The sequence below is a fragment of the Gopherus flavomarginatus genome, chromosome 6, assembly GCF_025201925.1.
Source record: "Gopherus flavomarginatus isolate rGopFla2 chromosome 6, rGopFla2.mat.asm, whole genome shotgun sequence".
Classification (NCBI taxonomy): Eukaryota; Metazoa; Chordata; order Testudines; family Testudinidae; genus Gopherus; species Gopherus flavomarginatus.
The window spans coordinates 10,864,848-10,882,182 of record NC_066622.1 but is presented as its reverse complement, the minus strand read 5'-3'; the positions used below and the strand labels follow the sequence as shown (position 1 = coordinate 10,882,182).

The window sequence follows — 17,335 nt, the reverse complement described above, 5'->3', positions numbered from 1 at the left end:
GCTAGTATCACAGATAATATACTTCTCTGACTGCTTGCACAACTTTCAGCATTATAGGAAACAGAATAAAGGTGACCCACATCCTTCCACAGTAAGAAACTTTTTAAATCTGTGTCTGTTCAGTCTTATGCTTAGTTAAGCTGACATCAGGAAGTGAAAAAGCATGTATGCCATTTACATGTAATTCTATGTGCAAAATTCTGTCCCAATCTCAGTGATTCAGCAGTAGAGCACAGAGGTCTGAATACTGGTAGCAGCTGTGTGAAACTGACCATAGACTTGTTAATTTCATTCTGCTGCTGCTTGAGAAAACTGTGTGGCAGCCCTATTGAAGCTTACATTCTGGAAACGTTACTGTCTCAGTCTCCATCACACTTTGACAAATAAAGCTTCCCACATCATGGTGACACATTTTTCAGTCCCTCAGCATAAGTTTCTTATATTACTGCAACAAAGAATTAAAGCCATAACTACAGATTGTTTATGAACTGCACCATTTCACTCTGAAGTACTATTTACAATAACTGCTTCAAGTAAGCATACATACGGTTTCTACACCGGTATTCCCTTCATTCTAGACTGCTCTTTTTCATTTTTTCATTTTATGTTTGATTTTTTTGTAAAAAATGTTCCACAGTAGCATAACTAGCCAGTATAGACGCTTCTCCCTTTTTAAAAAACTGATTGTTTTTTCAACGCTTCTTCCTCTATACAGATGACGAAGTAATAGGAGTTAGTGTTAGTGTTCGTGACCGTGAAGATGTTGTTCAAGTTTGGAATGTGAATGCATCTTTGGCAAGTGAAGCAACAGTTTTAGAAAAGATCTATGAACTTCTGCCACACACCTCCTTTAGAGCAGTGTTTTATAAGCGTAAGTATCTTGTCAGTTTATTTCCTCATAGCAGGATTTCCAGTTTTTGTTGGCAAAAGTCATCATAGATGAGATGTGTGCTATAGGATAACCTTGTTGAGTGACTGACTGACTGAATGTTTAGCATTCCGACGTTTAGTATCTCTTGTTGCATGAGGATTTTTTACTTTCTAATTATTGGAGCTTTTTTTCCCCTCTGTACAAGATAGTGAGGGTGGCTTTCATAGTTAAGTTTTAACAAATTGGTTTGTCAGATTTACAAGGGTTTTTTTTGTTTGCAAATGAAATAATAAAAAAAATGCCACATAACCCTCAAGATTGTGAGTTATTTTTAAGTAATATATTTATTGGTATTGTTGTAGCAACTACAGTCAGGATTGGGGCGGGAGGCATTCTGCTAAGCTCTATATAAACACACTGGTAAAAATAGTTGTTGTCTTTTCTCTTGTCCTCCCTTACCACTCACCGTTATTATTGTCTTCTCTTGTTCTCATTTTAATTTAAACTGTAAACTCTTCCAGGTAAGGACTCTGGGTGAAATTCTTGCCTTTGAAGTTGGGGTGCTGTTTTGCTAATTCATGGTGCTGGACTGGGAAGGAGAAGAGAATGGGGGGAATCCCTCCAGGGGTCTGATCCAAAGCTCATAGAAGTCAATGGGAGTTTTGGATCAAGCTGCAGCACAAAAAAACTGAAATTTTCTTAGGACCTGAGATAGCAACTCACATCCATATGAGTAAGAGTTGCAGGGTCAGGCCCGTAAGTACAGTCATGTTAGATCTTGCATTATGCCTTAAGTGTACAGGCATTTGTAACAAAAAGCTTAATGCCTTAACTGAAACAGACTATTTCTTACTAACAGTAAAAGCAACAGTAGGAATACTTTTTATCCATTAAAATATACCTCAGTTCCCAAATCTCCATCCCCTAGCATCTTTTTACTTAGTACTTGTTCGTATAGTCAATGTAAAAGTTGAGTTTTTCCTTTTTTCCCCCCTTAGCTCACAGAGAGCATCATGCTTTTGAAGGAGGACGTAGAAGACATTAACTGCACCCTATAAAAAACTCATACTTTGTAGTCTGACTTTGGGAAGTGGTCTAAGCAGGGAGATGGATGGGCGGAAGCCTTGCAGAAGCACCACGTCTGCTGGTCATTTTCAGTTTGTTTCTAATGCTTTCAAATTGAGGCATTATTACTCAAAATGAGGAAAATGGTTGCCTTGATTACTAAACATGGTGCTCCTTCCTTTTTTGGCTTTGTACATTCTCAGTTTAGTTTCCTTGTTGGGGAAAAAATATATACTTTTGGCCACTTGTTTTTCTTTCATTCAGACTGTATTTGTATTTCTGTTTCGTTAAATTTAGTAGACTTTCCTTTCTTTTGAAGTAGTTGTACTCTACTTAGTAAAATGCAAATATGCACAAACATGATATGCTGCTTTTTCTAGATTTGCTGTACATAGAGGAATCCTGGCTTGATCAAACATGTGTTTTCAATATTTGTTTTGAAACATTCCTGTCATATTAAGATTTACTCACTCTCTTTGTCCCGAGAGAGAGAGAAATTGCACTGCATTATTCTAATATCAAGTCATGTGGTCCTGCACTGATAATAGCACACTTACTGTAAAAATAAATAATAATCACTGAATGAGATCTTGCAAACAAAGAACACATTTGTATAGGGACTGTCTTAAATTCTGTGAGTTGTTAACCAGTGTTCGATTTTAGCTATCTCAAAACATCACATTCAGCCTAGAAGGAGAGATCTTTCAATATTAAACCCTTCACCTCATATTTTAGAGGAGATGATATTTAAATAGTTTTGTATGCTTTCTTATGAAGTTTTTCGGTGCACTCACTAAAAAAAAGTTTCACAAATCAATTCTAACACATTTTACTAAATAGATCATTCTGTCACTGTGTTTTGATCGTATTTGGCCTCTATCTGCACCCATAAAGGTCAGTACCAAAACTCCTGTTGGCTTCAGTGCAAACAGATAACCCCCACTGTACTTAGTTTCAAGCTATGGTGGCACCTTAAGTGAGGTTGTTCTTAATTTAGAAAAATGAAGTTAACATTTTACAGCATGAATTGAATATTTACAATGTTTAACTCCAAGTGTGTTTTTGTCTATATTAATTATTGGAGGTTTCAGTATGTTTTATTATAGTACCAAAGATTTATTGAGTTAGTTCTTTTTACTAAAGGAAGCTACGAAGTAGAAATAAATGCATACTCCACTGAGTATTACTGGATTGGTGTGTTTGTTTGGAAATTGTTCAGATTGCACTGATTTTCACATATTTAGTATATTAAGAGGCAACCATTGGAATTAATTACATTTATAAATAAAAATTCCCTTTGATTTTTTTTTACATCATCATCTGTATTTATGAATTGTGCAGTTAATAAGGATTATTAATTAAACAAAATTTTTCTAAAATCAAATGGCTTGCTTCAATAATTGCTTTCTAAGATTATGTTACTAGAGCTGCTTTCTTAAACTATGTTTGGATGAAAATTTACCTCCAAGAAACTATACATCTAATCCTGAACATACACTGAAATATTTATTTTTAAAAATTCAAATATATTTTTTTGTTAAAGTATGAAGAAAGGGCATGTTTGATTAATCTTTATCAGAACTGCTCTTGTATATTTTCAGTAGTAAACCTGATTTAGGATTTTTTTTATTTTGAAAGACTTGTATTTCTTTATATGTTGTATTAAACTTTGCATGTAGTTTGATGTTCTGAAATAAAAGCAGAGAGACTATATGCTCATCTTAATGACTTGATATTTTGCAGTTTGCATAGTTTCAGTGTCTCAGAATATGAAATGTACTAGTTACTGTTGTTTGTCTAAATGAGCTTTAATACCTGTGCCATTCTAAAATCTAGTTACAAATGGCAAGGATTTCCTTCCATTAAGTTGAATTAGGAACATATCCTTTCTTGGTTACCCCATATCTGTCTGAAATCTTTAAATTTGTTTCAGCAGTTTTAAAATTCAATATTTAATTTACAATAGACTTCAAATTAAAGAAGCTGTTTAAATTATTTTTAACATTTCTTGATAACACAGTAGCTTTAAAGAAGAGACAGTGGGGAGCCAGGAGCCTCCAGGCAGCACCTGGACTCTCTGCAGGGACTGGAGATACTCTGGGCAGCAGCTGGGGGTCCGAGCAGGGAGCCTCCGGGCAGCAGGGAACTGAGGGGCGCAGGCAGCAGCTGAGTGGGGAACTGGGGTTGGAGGGAAGCTGGGCTCTGAGCGAAGAGTGGGGCAGCTGCAGCATGGCTGGCAATGGGGAGCCCGGGGGCAGTCAGGCTCTAGCTGGAGCCCCCACCCACCCTGGTGACAGTCCCAGTTTCTTGTCAATCTCATGGCTGCATGAGATTGACCAGAATGATAGCCACCATCCAGTATAAGTAATGCAGTGACTCCACAGACACTGAATCCTAACTACGCCAACATAAGCCCTACACCTCTCGTGGAGGTGGAGTTGTGTTGGTTTAGTAGGGCACTTACATCGGTGGGAGCACGGCTGTAATGTGTATACTGCCATAATTACGTCGACATAAGCTGCCTTATGTCAACCTAACTCTGTAGTGTAGACCAGGCCTCAGTCGAGCGAGCTTACAGAATTGGAGTCGATTGGTCTTTAGTTCAGACTGATCTAGCTGATGTTTTCTGAAGTATGTTACAGTAAAGTTCAGAAAAGTGGACACTCTGTAAGTGCCATAAGTATTTTTCTGTAATGTCTTATTGTACCTAGAGATCCTGCTTCACTGAACGCGATTAAACAAACAGTGCACTGATGTAAAATAACCCCAGACTAGTCAAAAGGATCTCAAAATAGACCACGAACAAATTCCTAGTAAAACTAATTGCCAGTTCTGATAGTACATCAGCTAAGTATTAATAGCATCAAAGATCTTCTATAAATATTCCCGAAAAGGAGGAAGGGAAAGAAAAGCAAAAGAGTTGCTGCTGTTGTCAGGAGGTGATGAATAGTTGCCTTCTCTGGGAACTGTTCTTACCATCTGAGTAAGAGGCTACCACTACAGCCTCCAACTGAAGAGAAACCCAGGAGCTGAGCATCCTCTGCTAGGGTGGGAAGAAGAGTAGAGCTTAGCTAGGGAGTAGTTACACTGACTGGAGAAGTGCGGAACCAAGTGCATAAGGCAGGAAAGGGGAGCAAGGTGGATCAGTGTTGTGACTGCTGCGTGCAGAGGGAACAGAAGCATGGATCTCCTGCTGGCATGCTGCTGAGCATAGGGGAGTGGGAGAGAGAAGGGGAAGGCCCTGTGGCCTGCTGCTGAAGCCGAGCAAAATGGGCAGGCAGGCGAAGGAGTTGCACTGAGGAGAACAGAGGAAAAGGGGTGAGAAGAACAGCCTTGGATGATTACTTTTAAATATAATCAGTTGTGGTAGTTGCCCCAGCACTGGGTGGTGGCAGGGACTTGCAAGGGAAGGTTGGTCCCTCTTGAGAAGCTGCCCAGGCTCTCGCAACATATGATGCTTCCTGCTCTAGAGCTCGCCTGTTGACCGTTAGTGATGCATGAGCAGCTCAAGAAGTCCCTGTGTGTTATGCTTGAGGTAACCGGGAAATCTGCATAAACTCCAGCCCACAGGAACAGGAGCAGCCAAAGCAGGGACTACTGGATATCACACCTCTGGGCATTCCGGGCAAAGCTGCTGGAATTTCAGGCTTTCTCTGCCCTGTGCTGATGGACAGTCTGCTCCAACCCTCCCTCATCTCTTCACCTGAGCTTCACTCTACTCCTACCCTCTTCTCTTCTACCCTTTCTCCCACCTGCTCTTCACTTCTCTTTTCTTTCCATTTAGCTGATCCCCTCCTAAGTAAACCCCACCCATCCCCAAAACCGTGGACTCCTGTGACATTTGCTGCCATCACATTGCTCACTCTGCTTGTTACAGCTCTTCCCCCACCCCGTGTGTATCTTGACTACTGTAGACAATATGGTCTCAGTGTTTCGTTGTAGTCGCCCATCTGCCTGTATCCATCTGTTGTCACTTGTACACACAGACCGTCTTTTTGTTCTCTGTTCAGCACCTGGCACGATGGGGTCCAGGTCTCTGACTGGGGCCGCAGGTGCTGCAATAATACAAATAATAAATAATAATGATAGGCATTTTCCAGGGGACCAAGAGAGGCCCAGCGGTGCTGGTTCTTAGTGGCAGCGTTTAAAGCGGATGATCATCCTGCTTAATGATTTAGTGATGCGTGGAATTTCTGGTGTTTGTCTCACGCTTGTTCTGACTGGGCTCCTCCAGCGGCTTTGAATCCTCCTCTGCGGGGATACGTGCAGGATGAGGATCATTGGCTTTCCCGCTGTCTTACGCTAGCTGTTGTTTTGTCCCTTCCACTTTCACAGCTATATTGGCTGCTGGCCCACTAAGCCATGTGCCAGTGGCCAGGCTCTGAGCTGTGACTCTGGCAGAGCTTCCTCCCCACTTCCAGGACCTCTCTGGATGGGCTCTTCAGCAGCATTACTGCTACTATGGTGACTGTTAATTGTGAGTTTCACTTCAGGGGGCTGAAACACTGTCTTCTGGGGCAGCCTAGTTAACAGGATTCCACTGTAATAAACAAGGAGCAGTTTCCTGAACACAACTTATTTGATGAAATCTGTGAAGACATAAGAATTAATAAGCAGGAAAAGGCCACGTTGCCTCAACGCCTCAACTCCCAGCTTATCATTTATCCTTTAATCCTCCCTTCCTCTAAACATATCTAGCTGTGGCTGTTTTATGTATACTTTCCCAGCAATATTATTTGACAACATATTCCCCCTCTCCTGCTGTTGGAGCAGAAGCTTCGGTATGGATTCGTCTCAGCATTTTAAATGGTGCTTGGGTTTTGAACAAGTTATTCTTCCTGCATCAACTGGTATCAGTTAACCTCTTTGTTCACTAACGTCTTGATGAGCAATATCATTACCAACTGGATCACCTTGGTAGCCTTGTTATGCAGTGGTACCTGCAGCCAGTACTGCCACTGGCTCTTTTCTGATCTCACAGACTAAACAAAGTCAAGTCAAGTACTTGGCTGCCAGTCCTTTATCCAGGGGATTGCAGGAAGTTGTAGAGGGTATTTCTCTTTCTAAGTTGGTGCTTAACCAACGTCCTAGCATGGCGCTAGAAGGCACTCCAAGTCACTCCAAGGAGCTATTTGCGTGATCAGATGTTAATACTGAGGGATGTACTCCTGGTTCAAAAAATCATGACATCTTTTGCAAAGTTAATGGTTAGCCCTGGTGTTCTAGCCAGATTTCAGTTTGAATAACTGCATTTTGCTTACCCCATTCAGTGGTGGAGAGAGTTTTCTCACACGGTTAGCACTGAAGTGTTGTTGTGCAGTGTTGTTTTGCACTATGGAACATTTTACTCATCTCTAGGGTCAAACCAGGTGACATGATTCCTGTATGTAACTTATAAAGCACATTAAATTCTCTTCAGCAGGAGCGCTACACATCTGCGGTTATCATGGATTTAAACAGGACACAGCTGCATACTGAGACTTGTCTCCTCCAAGTCAACTCTCTCAAATGTTGTGCTGTCTGTTTTTTAACTCAGGCTTCTGCAGACTGAGTAATTTGTATGGGAACAGGAGAGTCACAATATTAATGGCGCTAGACGAGTGGTTTCCAACCTTTTTTTTCATTTGCAAACGCCTAGTATTTTTGAATGGAGGTGTGGACCCCTTTGGAAATCTTAGACATAGTCTGTGGACCCCAAGCAGTTTGTGGACCACAGATTGAAAACCACAGTTCTATGGTAACGACAACCTTTCACAGACCCGTTAGACATAGCGTGCGGACCCCCAGGTTGAAAACCACTGAACTAGACTCTAGCATTGTTTGCAGAGTTGAGACATTTGTAGCAGTTTGTGTATATCTTTTCCTAAATAATTTATGATGGGGGGGCGGGAACTAACCAGGCAACAAAAAATGCACTTTACTATTGCTTCCGCCGATAGTAGAGGGTCAGTTGCCGAGGAGAGAGAAACCAGCTCATCGAAGGAAGAGTATGTCAAAGATCAAAGCAAGCCTGTCTTAAAGTCCACTGTTCATATTTTCTTTGATCGGCCTTTCCAATATTCTTAACAGGCATGCTCAGGACAGATCTCACATTGTCATTAGCACCAATTAATGAAGCTCTGCTCCTGTACGTGATGGATACAAAAGAACGACAGCTCCTAAAGGACTCCATCAGTAAACTGCTTCTTCCACTTGATAGGTTTACAAAGCGGAACAGCCTTCGGATTCCACCTGCTGCAGGATCAACCAGAGGGTTGTGAAAGAAAAAGATCTGGTTAAATCACGCAATTTTAAGTGGCGAACGTTCCCAACACACTAACTCTTATTAACATTCTCATCTCTACTTAAATGCAACACTGATTTTTTTCTTTTTTAAGGAGAAAATGAGTAGTTTTCAGTTGGAAAACTTCAGGTCTTGATCGTCTCCTTTAATTATTTATCCTAGGGTCGGAGTGATGAGGAAATTAGAGTTAAAAAATAGCAGGAGATCCCTCATTTTGATTAAAAAAATATCTCCAGTCTTAACGGCACTTTAACTCTGACAGGTCTCATAACTTCCTAATTTGACACATTAAGGAAGAATGAATTACATCAGAACTCCCAAACAACTCGAGACAGATTTTAAATATGCTGGGAGGCAATGAGTTTACCTGTCTGTACACGCAGTTTCCAAAAAACAAGACCCATCCTTCCAGTTGGGCTGCATAGCTGTTCAGCTTCTGCTGAGGAAAGGTGCACGTAGACTGGAAACTTTTAGGGGTAGGGACCATCTTTCTGTCCTATATACAACGCCTAACACAGTGGGTTTCTGATCAACAACCAGGACTTCTAAGTGTTACCACATAGATAATATGGTATGTTCATTGTCCTGTATTCACAGAAATGTTACTGTTATGTGTGTGTGAAAGGATTACATACATACATAGGCATTAATATTTGGCTTTTTGGTATTGCATTTGCATGGTCATTGCATTGTTTATGAACTCTGTATGTGCACAAAATGGACTGTAACAGTGAGCTGAGCCAAACGTATCTGTCAAAGTACAATGAAGTCAAAGTACACTTCATTGTACCTCATGCACAAAAGGTACCGGCATTTTTAACATTCTGCTTTCAAGGGAGATTGTCCAGTGAGTGATACAAGGTTAGACTATGTGGAGAAGGCTTATGAGAAAAGTGAGGTAATGTTCATCCATCAGTGGTGGTAGTGAAGAGTAAGAAATGCTACTGTCCCTCAAGTAAGTAATCCTCAGCAATGACTCTAGCACCTGGCTCCATTTAAAGCAGCAGAAAGCCTGACCAGCAGTATTTCATGCTTTACTGCTGCCCAATTTCCTTTATCAACCCCTCTCAACTGTCTGCTTCTGTATCAGTACCCACAGCTTGTTATCTTTTGATGGAGCTGGCTAGACAAAACGGTTTCTGCCAGAGCGGCTCTCAATAAAACTCCATCAATCTTTGAGCCAGGACAGACTGACATCAAAGAACCAAAGTAGGCATCATCCATCACACACAACAGCCTGGAGCATGTTCATGCTCCTAGTCTGCAAGGAAAAGCAGGGTTATCATGTCATAACTGTCCTACTCAGATCTGAACCTTAGAGTTCAGAACATGAGAAGCTAGCATGAAACCTCCAAACTTAATTACCAGCTTGGATCTGATATCGCTGCCACCAGCCAGAATTCCAGTGTCTGGCTCACTCTGGTCTCCCCAAAACCTTCCCTGGGGAACCCCCAAGACTCAGATGCCCTGACTCTCACCACAAAGGGAAATAATCCACTTCCCTTCTCCCTCTTCCCCTCCAGGGGTTCCCTCCCTGGGTTCCTGGAGAGAGATACAGATTCAAGCTCTGTGAATCTAAACAAAGGGATTCCACCCTCTTTACCTCCTCCCAGATTTCCCCGCCCTGGGTACTCTAGGAGATTCACTGCTTCAAGTCCTTGAAACACAAGTACCGAGAGATCAAATCTCTCTCCCCCCTCACCCAGAGGGTATGCAAAGTCAGGCTTAGTAAATCTAACACAAAGAGATTTTCCCCCTCCCTTCGTTTCTTAGCCTTAACCAGTGAAAAACACTTAAACAGGTCTTAAAAAGAGAGCTTTATATAAAAAGAAAGAAAAAGACATAAAATGGTCTCTGTATCAAGGTGACAATATACAGGGTCAATTGCTTAAAAGAAAAAATGAATAAACAGAATTATCCAAAAAGAATACAATTTAACACATTCCAGCAACTACACACATGTAAATACAAAAAAACAATATAAACCTATTATCTTACTATCCTTGTACTTACAACTTGGAAACAGAAGATTAGAAAGCCTGGAGATAGAAAGATCACTCTCAGAGCCGAGAGGGTCACCGAACCAAGACAAAGAACAAAAAACTCACACCCAAAACTTCCTTCCACCTAGATTTGAAAAAGTCTTGTTTCCTGATTGGTCCTCTGGTCAGGTGTTTCAGGTCACTTTTTGTTAACCCTTTACAGGTAAAAGAACATTAACCCTTAGCTATCTGTTTATGACACGCCCCCCAAATCGCAGACAGTGGGGAATCTCACTGGCGGCGATTTCTTCCTAGAACTCTAAAATAAACAGAGTAATACAACACATGCACCTTTACATATGCCACTAAGTACATAACTAACAGACTTTTACATTTTAAGAACACTTTTTAACTACTGGATTCTGGGAAACTCTCACGGGAGAGTGCATCAGCTACTTTGTTAGAAGCTCCTGAAATGTGTTGAATCTCAAAATCAAAATCTTGGAGAGCTAAACTCCAACGAAGAAGTTTCTTGTTGTTCCCCTTGGCAATATGAAGCCACTTTAGCGCAGCATGGTCAGTTTTTAGCTGGAACCGCCGTTCCCAAACATATGGGTGTACACAATGGTGTAGCATTCCTTTTCACTGACTGACCAGTGACTTTCCCTCTCAGACAGTTTTTTGCTGAGAAACACGACAGGATGGAAGTTGCGATCCGTTGCTTCCTGCATGAGAACTGCTCCTATACCACGCTCAGATGCATCCGTGGTTACTAGGAATGGCTTGTCAAAGTCCGGGGCCTTGAGCACAGGGTCAGACATGAGCGTCGCCTTAAGTTGGATAAAGGCCTTTTGACATTCATCAGTCCACTTAACTGCATTTGGCTGGGTCTTTTTGGTCAGGTCGGTCAGTGGGGCAGCGATTTGGCTGTAGTGTGGTACAAATCGCCTGTAGTACCCGGCCAAGCCTAAGAAGGATTGGACCTGTTTCTTTGACTTTGGGACAGGCCACTTTTGGATAGCATCCACCTTGGCCTGTAGGGGGTTTATGGTTCCTCGACCCACCTGGTGTGCCAGGTAAGTTACTCTGTTTTAGCCTATTTGACACTTTTTGGCCTTACCAGTTAGTCCGACCTGCCTGATGCGCTCAAAGACCTTTTCCAGGTGTTCTAGGTGTTCAGGCCAGGAGTCAGAAAAAATGGCCACATCATCGAGGTAGGCCACTGCATATTCGCCCAGTCCGGTTTCTGCCAGAGCGGCTCTCAGTAAAACTCCATCAATCTGTGAGCCAGGACAGACTGACATCAAAGAACCAAAGTAGGCATCATCCATCACACACAACAGCCTGGAGCATGTTCATTCTCCTAGTCTGCAAGGAAAGGCAGGTTTATCAGTACGGAGGGGCTGAATCCACTTACTTTTGGGCTCTGAATCTGTTTAATCAGCATGTCATACAATTTGCATAGTGTAGTGGGGCATTCTTTCCTACAGAGATCTCTCTCAGCTAGGTTTACAAGCCAGGGCCTAGCTCCTAGGAATGCTTCATAGTTTAAAAAAAAAAAAATCTCGACATACGTGTGCAGCATCAAAACAGTTGTTAGTTTTACAAGGGGTAGCTGCTGCATATAAAACAACACTGCCTCGCTCAGGATGCCCTCAGCAGGACTGGTTGTTCTTTTCGGATACACTGCCGTTGTCGTGAGGAAAGCACTTAAAACAGAGCATCCAGTAACTAAGCCACACTGCAGCTTTCCGTTGCTTCCACGTTGCTGAAGCACACCAATGCAGAAGGGAAATTTTCATTGTCTTGATGCTTTAGGGTAGTACCTCTGTGCTTTTGCCAGCCCAGGCACCTGCCACCAAGACAAGGGCCAAGTATCTGTGTGGCTTACATGTGTTAACTCCTCAAAGGGCTTGGAAATACGAACAGCCTGCCAGATCTCCCTGTGGCTACACCTTTCAGCTTCTCCCAGTGGAAAAAGATCTGACTCTGGGTGCTTCAGCACACAATGTGTGGCACTCCACCTTTATTGCTACATCTCATGACAGCTGCTGGACAGAGAGGCCCATTCCTGGTTGTGGCTTGCATGGCCTGGAAATACCATAGCAGAGGCTGAATGGTTAAAAAACAAAAGCCACCTGGCTTCTGACAGAGCAGCATTAAACAAAGTTGCAGGGGATAGGCAAAGCCCTACCTGCTGTACACACCATAGGCACTGACAGCTTTCACCCTGTTTCAGGCAGCATCTCCGGAATCACATGAGGATGCCTTTGGCTGTCTTCCCATGATTGAGAATGCCCAGGGAAATCATCTGAGATGGCAGGAGCTTGGAAATCTCCCACTGCAGGAGAAAGGTTTGTCTTGAAATTCGTAGGGAAACATTGTTCTGTTAATATGATACCCAACTCCTATAGGCATTTTTCATCTGTAGACCTCAAAGCACTTGGCAAAAGGGATATTGTCCCCATTTTACAGGTAAGGAAACTGAGGCACAGAGAGGTCTAAGTCATTACAGGGTCCAGGTGCCTGTAGGGATTCAAAATGAAGGCCTTGCACTAAACAGGCCTGGGTCCACAGTGGTTCTCAAACTAAGGCCGCTGTTTGTTCAGGGAAAGCCCCTGGCGGGCCAGACCGGTTTGTTTACCTGCCAATTCCATAGGTTTAGCCAATCGCAGCTCCAGGCCCATGGGAGCTGCAGGAAGGGTAGTCAGCGTGTCCCTCAGCCCAGGCCACTTCCTGCAGTCCCCATTGGCCTGCAGCGGCAAACTGCGGCCAGTGGGAGCCACAATCAGCTGAACCTGCGGGCACGGCAGGTAAACAAATGGGCCGGCCTGCTAGGAGCTTTCCCTGAACACACAGCAGCCCTAGTTTGAGAACCACTGCGCTAGAGTATGTGGCAAGTGGCAAATGACTCAAACTCCTACACTATCTGGGAGCCTGCAAAGATTCTCAGGACTGCTGGTACAGATCCAAAACTTGAGTCAAGGATTTGGCACATCCCCAAGTTACAGCGCCACGTTTCTGTGTGATGGATTGCTTGGTGTTGGGGGGAGGGAGACTAAAATAGATCTTAATGTACAGCCCAGTCCTGTGAAAGGCTCGATTAGCATGGTTCCTTTTGCCCAGGCAGGGCCCCATTGACTTCAGTAAGACTTCATACAGATTTGGCTCCCTGTGAGTGAATTTCATTGAGGGGCGGGGGCATAAGTTGTATTAGCATACTTTACCCAAGTTAATATCAAGCTAGTAGCTTCCCTAACACCAGTGTAACCATTTAGGGTCACAGTTTCAGAAATGTTCATTCGATTTTGGATGCTTCTATTTTTGAGTGCCCAAATGGGAGCCATCTGAAAGAGGTCCAATTTTCAGCGGTGCCAAGCATCTACAAATCCAGCTCAGCCCCAGCTCAAGTAGGGGAGCACCTGGACCCTGTAATGACTTAGACCTCTCTGTGCCTCAGTTTCCTTACCTGTAAAATGGGGACAATACTTATCCTCTTTGCCAAGTGTTTTGAGGTCTATGGATGAAAAATGCCCTATAAGAGCTGGATATCATCATTCTGGACCAGGACTCCAGGGTGCTAGGTGCTGCACAGACAGAACAAAAAGACAGTCCCTGCCCCAATAAGTACACTTGCCCGGCCACTCCTTTATGACCAGGTTCCTGTCATAGGCACCGACTCTGTGGGTGCTCTGGGGCTGGAACACCCCTGAGGAATGGAGGCAAGGATGGGGGTTGGGTCGAGCACCCACCGGGAACAGTGGAAGTCCACATGTGTAAAAGAAGAGGATGACCCATGGACAAAACAGTCAATACAGGGAAATGATCAACCAACATTCTCTGCAAAAAAATGGTTTCCAGTTTTTTATCAGCTGAGAGTTTGCAAATTTCCCAACCAGCTCCCTGGACTTGTCTTCACTCCAACAATTAGCTCAGGGTGTCTGCACTCCAGCTGCTCGACTGGAGCTAGCCTAGCTCAGAGGAGAGTCACCACTGTGAAACCACTACACAGACTTGATTGAATTAGCAGCTGAGAGAAACATAGTAACTGGAGCGGCAGTCTGAGCCCCGCCGCATGGTTAGCTCCAGCGTCAGCAGCACTTGAGCTTCTTCTCACCCCCAACAGGTCCATTAGCTCAAGCTAAAAACACCACTTCACTCAAGTTAGGGCAAGTCTACACTGCAACTGGCCCGCGTCCGCTGGCCTGGGCTCAAGAGGCTTTAAAATTGCAGCATAGAAGTCCAAGCTCAGGCTGGAGGGTCCCAGGTCCTGGGATCCAGCAGTTGCACTGCAGTTGTATAGCCCCCAGTCAGATGAGATGGGCCAGCTGTGGGTGTTTTATTGCAGTATAGACAGACGCTGTGAGATTTGTGTGTGCGGACGGGCATCAGATTGGGGCAAAACTCAATTTATAGCTCAAGCTGATGTGGCAGTGAAGACAAACCCTCAGGAACTTTCCAAAGTTGCACACCCCTTCCAGGATCAGCTGTAGAACATGTCTGCCTTATTATATTAGAGCCCACAAAATACTGCTTCCTCTTACTAATGATATGTGTTGCTGGGATTAGGCCAGGATTTTCTGAGGGGGCCAGGATGGGTCAGTGGTGGGGTGCCAGCTTTGCCACAGACTTCCTGGGGACTTTTGGCCCGGCTCCTTAACGGTATGTAGAATCCTAATGCCCACTGAAGCCAATGGGAGTCTGGAGTTTAGCCTACATTGTGGCTGAGAGATGATTCCCAGCCTGGGGAAACCGCCTTGAGCCAGTGATAATGCAGCAGCGTGGGTGCTTCTGCGCAGGTGGTGGCCTGGGCTAGCTGCCTGAGTCCAAACCCACCTGTCTACTGGGTCTGAGCTTAGGCAGTGGACCTGCACTGTCACCAGTGTTGCAGCATTTTTAGCATGCTAGCTGAAGTATGTCTACCAGTGCTAGGAATCACACCTCCCAACTGCAATTTAGCTGTGCCTCAGTTTCCCACCTGTAAAACAATGGGAACAACACTTCCCTTCCTTGCAGTGGTGTTGTGAGGATAAATACATGAAAGACTGAGGCATTCAGACACTATGGTGATGGCAGCCATATAAGTATCTAGACTAGATTGTCTGACTGCTAGATCTCAGGACAGTCTAAATCAATAACACCAATGGAAGCAGCAGCATCTTGCTACCAAGCTGAAGCCTGGCTCTCTATTTGTAGTGGGAGGCATTGCAAAGAAGTCAACCTCTCTGTAGTATCCTGTTCCTATAATAAGGGCCATAGATCCTACCAGGAATGTACCACTGCTCTGGAATGCCATGGAAGAAAATCTGCTAATCCAGTTCAGCTGGACGCTTATTGACTCATCTCTCCACCACCTGATTCAGACGCAATCAGCACCATTTATCAGGATCAGGGCTACTCGGTTTTAACCCGGTGAAAGAGGGTTCCAGAGAAGGATCCATACAGGACTGAAGTGTTCGCTGCTCTGAGTTCAAGAGGATACTGCTTTCCACCATTCTCCAAATCTCTCAGCTGAGTACGATGGGACTCTGTCAACCCCCCCACTGCGATTGTTCCTACCAGGGGACAAAGTGGCCAGAGCGCTGTATGGAGAACAGTGTAAGAAGAGCTTTCAGAACAGGCCCTGCCGCTGCTTCGGGATATGTGCAGGGTAAGTAAATTGTGCAGCTGACAGAGGTGGGAGCTACCAGCAGGCCCTTCCACCCAGCTCTAACCTGCAGCCAGCTGTGAAATGCTCATCCCAGTTAGCATGTCAGGTGGTGTTCGGCCTTTCCCCTAGTGCAGAGAGTGTGTTACTGGAGAGCTCTCCTCGCTTGCTCCCGCCCCACAATAGTATAACATCCCTATGGGAACATGGTGGGGAGCTGACTTGCTTCAGTTAATCATACTGCCTGCTTTGCTCCTGCTTTTCTTTCCTCCTCCCATCTGTCCTGCTCCTCTCTCCCCCTGCTCCTTGGCACTTGCTTCTCTGCCACCTGCTCCCCTTCCCATCCTCCGCACTTGTTAATGCTTCCCTGATGCCTCGTCCTCCTCTTCCCCAGCATATGCTTCCCTGTCACTTAACTTCCCTACTCCCCCTCTGCACATGCTGCCCTTCTCTTTCGCCTCCAAATGTCCCTCTCATTGGTAGCTCAGGGCTTCAAGGGCAAACCCTATTTCTACTCCCCCCGCCCCACCTCCACCCCACTGGAGCAGCAGCTTCTAGTGAAGGCACCTAGGCTGTCTTGTTCTGTTTGTTTCTCGCTGCTTTTCTGGGCATTCAGGCTCATCTTTGCAATAAATCAGGTCACCAATAACCCCACTGGCAAGTGTGTGGCGGTGTCTCCTCCTGACCATTGTTTGGGAGCCACTGTCCTAGGACCAGGTTTGGAGTTAAGTCTTCATTATTTTCAATGAGAGTGAAAATTAATCTCTGGCTGTGACTTGAACGTGAAGGCCGAGGCTCCAGCCTTTGTACTGGTGTAACTATTCCACTTAGGGGTGTGAGCGTTTTACTGAAATAGCGATGCTAATACAATCCCTGATGTGGACACAGTTATACCAGTATAAATGTGCTGTATACTGGGGTAGCTTTTACCCTGAAATGTACTAGGCTATGGTACTTCAGTGTAAGCACTTTATATCAGTAGAGGTGTGTCCACACAAGGGTGGTTGTGCCAGTTTAATTATAAGCAGCATGGTCTTGTCTATAGACGAACCTTGTATGGCTTTAGCTAAATCCTGTCTCTGCTCTGACTTGCACAGCAGAAGCAGAGACGTGCTGTTTACGTGATGCTTTGGTTCAGAGTCCTCAAGGCAGAGTGGGCAAACGTTATTTAATGAACTGCTTTGTTTATGCTCAAATCACCGAGGCTCAGATCCTCAAAGGCATTTAGGATCTGGGTGTAAGTCTCCCAAGGTAGGCTTCCTTCCTCTGCAAGGAACCAGCAGCCTGATGAAAACAGAGAGTTGCCCTGTACCTGCTGCCACCTGTGAATGGGCTAGTAAAAGAGCACCTGGCTTGTCATTTACGTGACCCCGCAGCTCCCACTGGCTGAGAACTGTGGCCAATGGGAGCTGTGGGGGTGGACCGGGGCTGCACACAGAGTCCCCTGGCTGCCCCTGCACCTAGGAGCTGGAGAGACTTGCCCACCA

General features: G+C 44.4%; 1 protein-coding gene across 1 annotated transcript in view; it reads left to right on the top strand.

The window, feature by feature from the left end:
* EIF4E3 (eukaryotic translation initiation factor 4E family member 3) overlaps positions 1-3,649 on the top strand; it is a 30,431-nt gene extending 26,782 nt beyond the window's left edge. The window contains exons 6-7 of the mRNA XM_050957547.1: positions 716-871; positions 1,870-3,649. Coding sequence (XP_050813504.1) covers positions 716-871; positions 1,870-1,916 — 203 coding nt within the window. The 3' untranslated portion in view covers positions 1,917-3,649. The remainder of the gene's footprint in view (positions 1-715; positions 872-1,869) is intronic.
* The last annotated feature ends 13,686 nt before the right edge of the window (positions 3,650-17,335 follow it).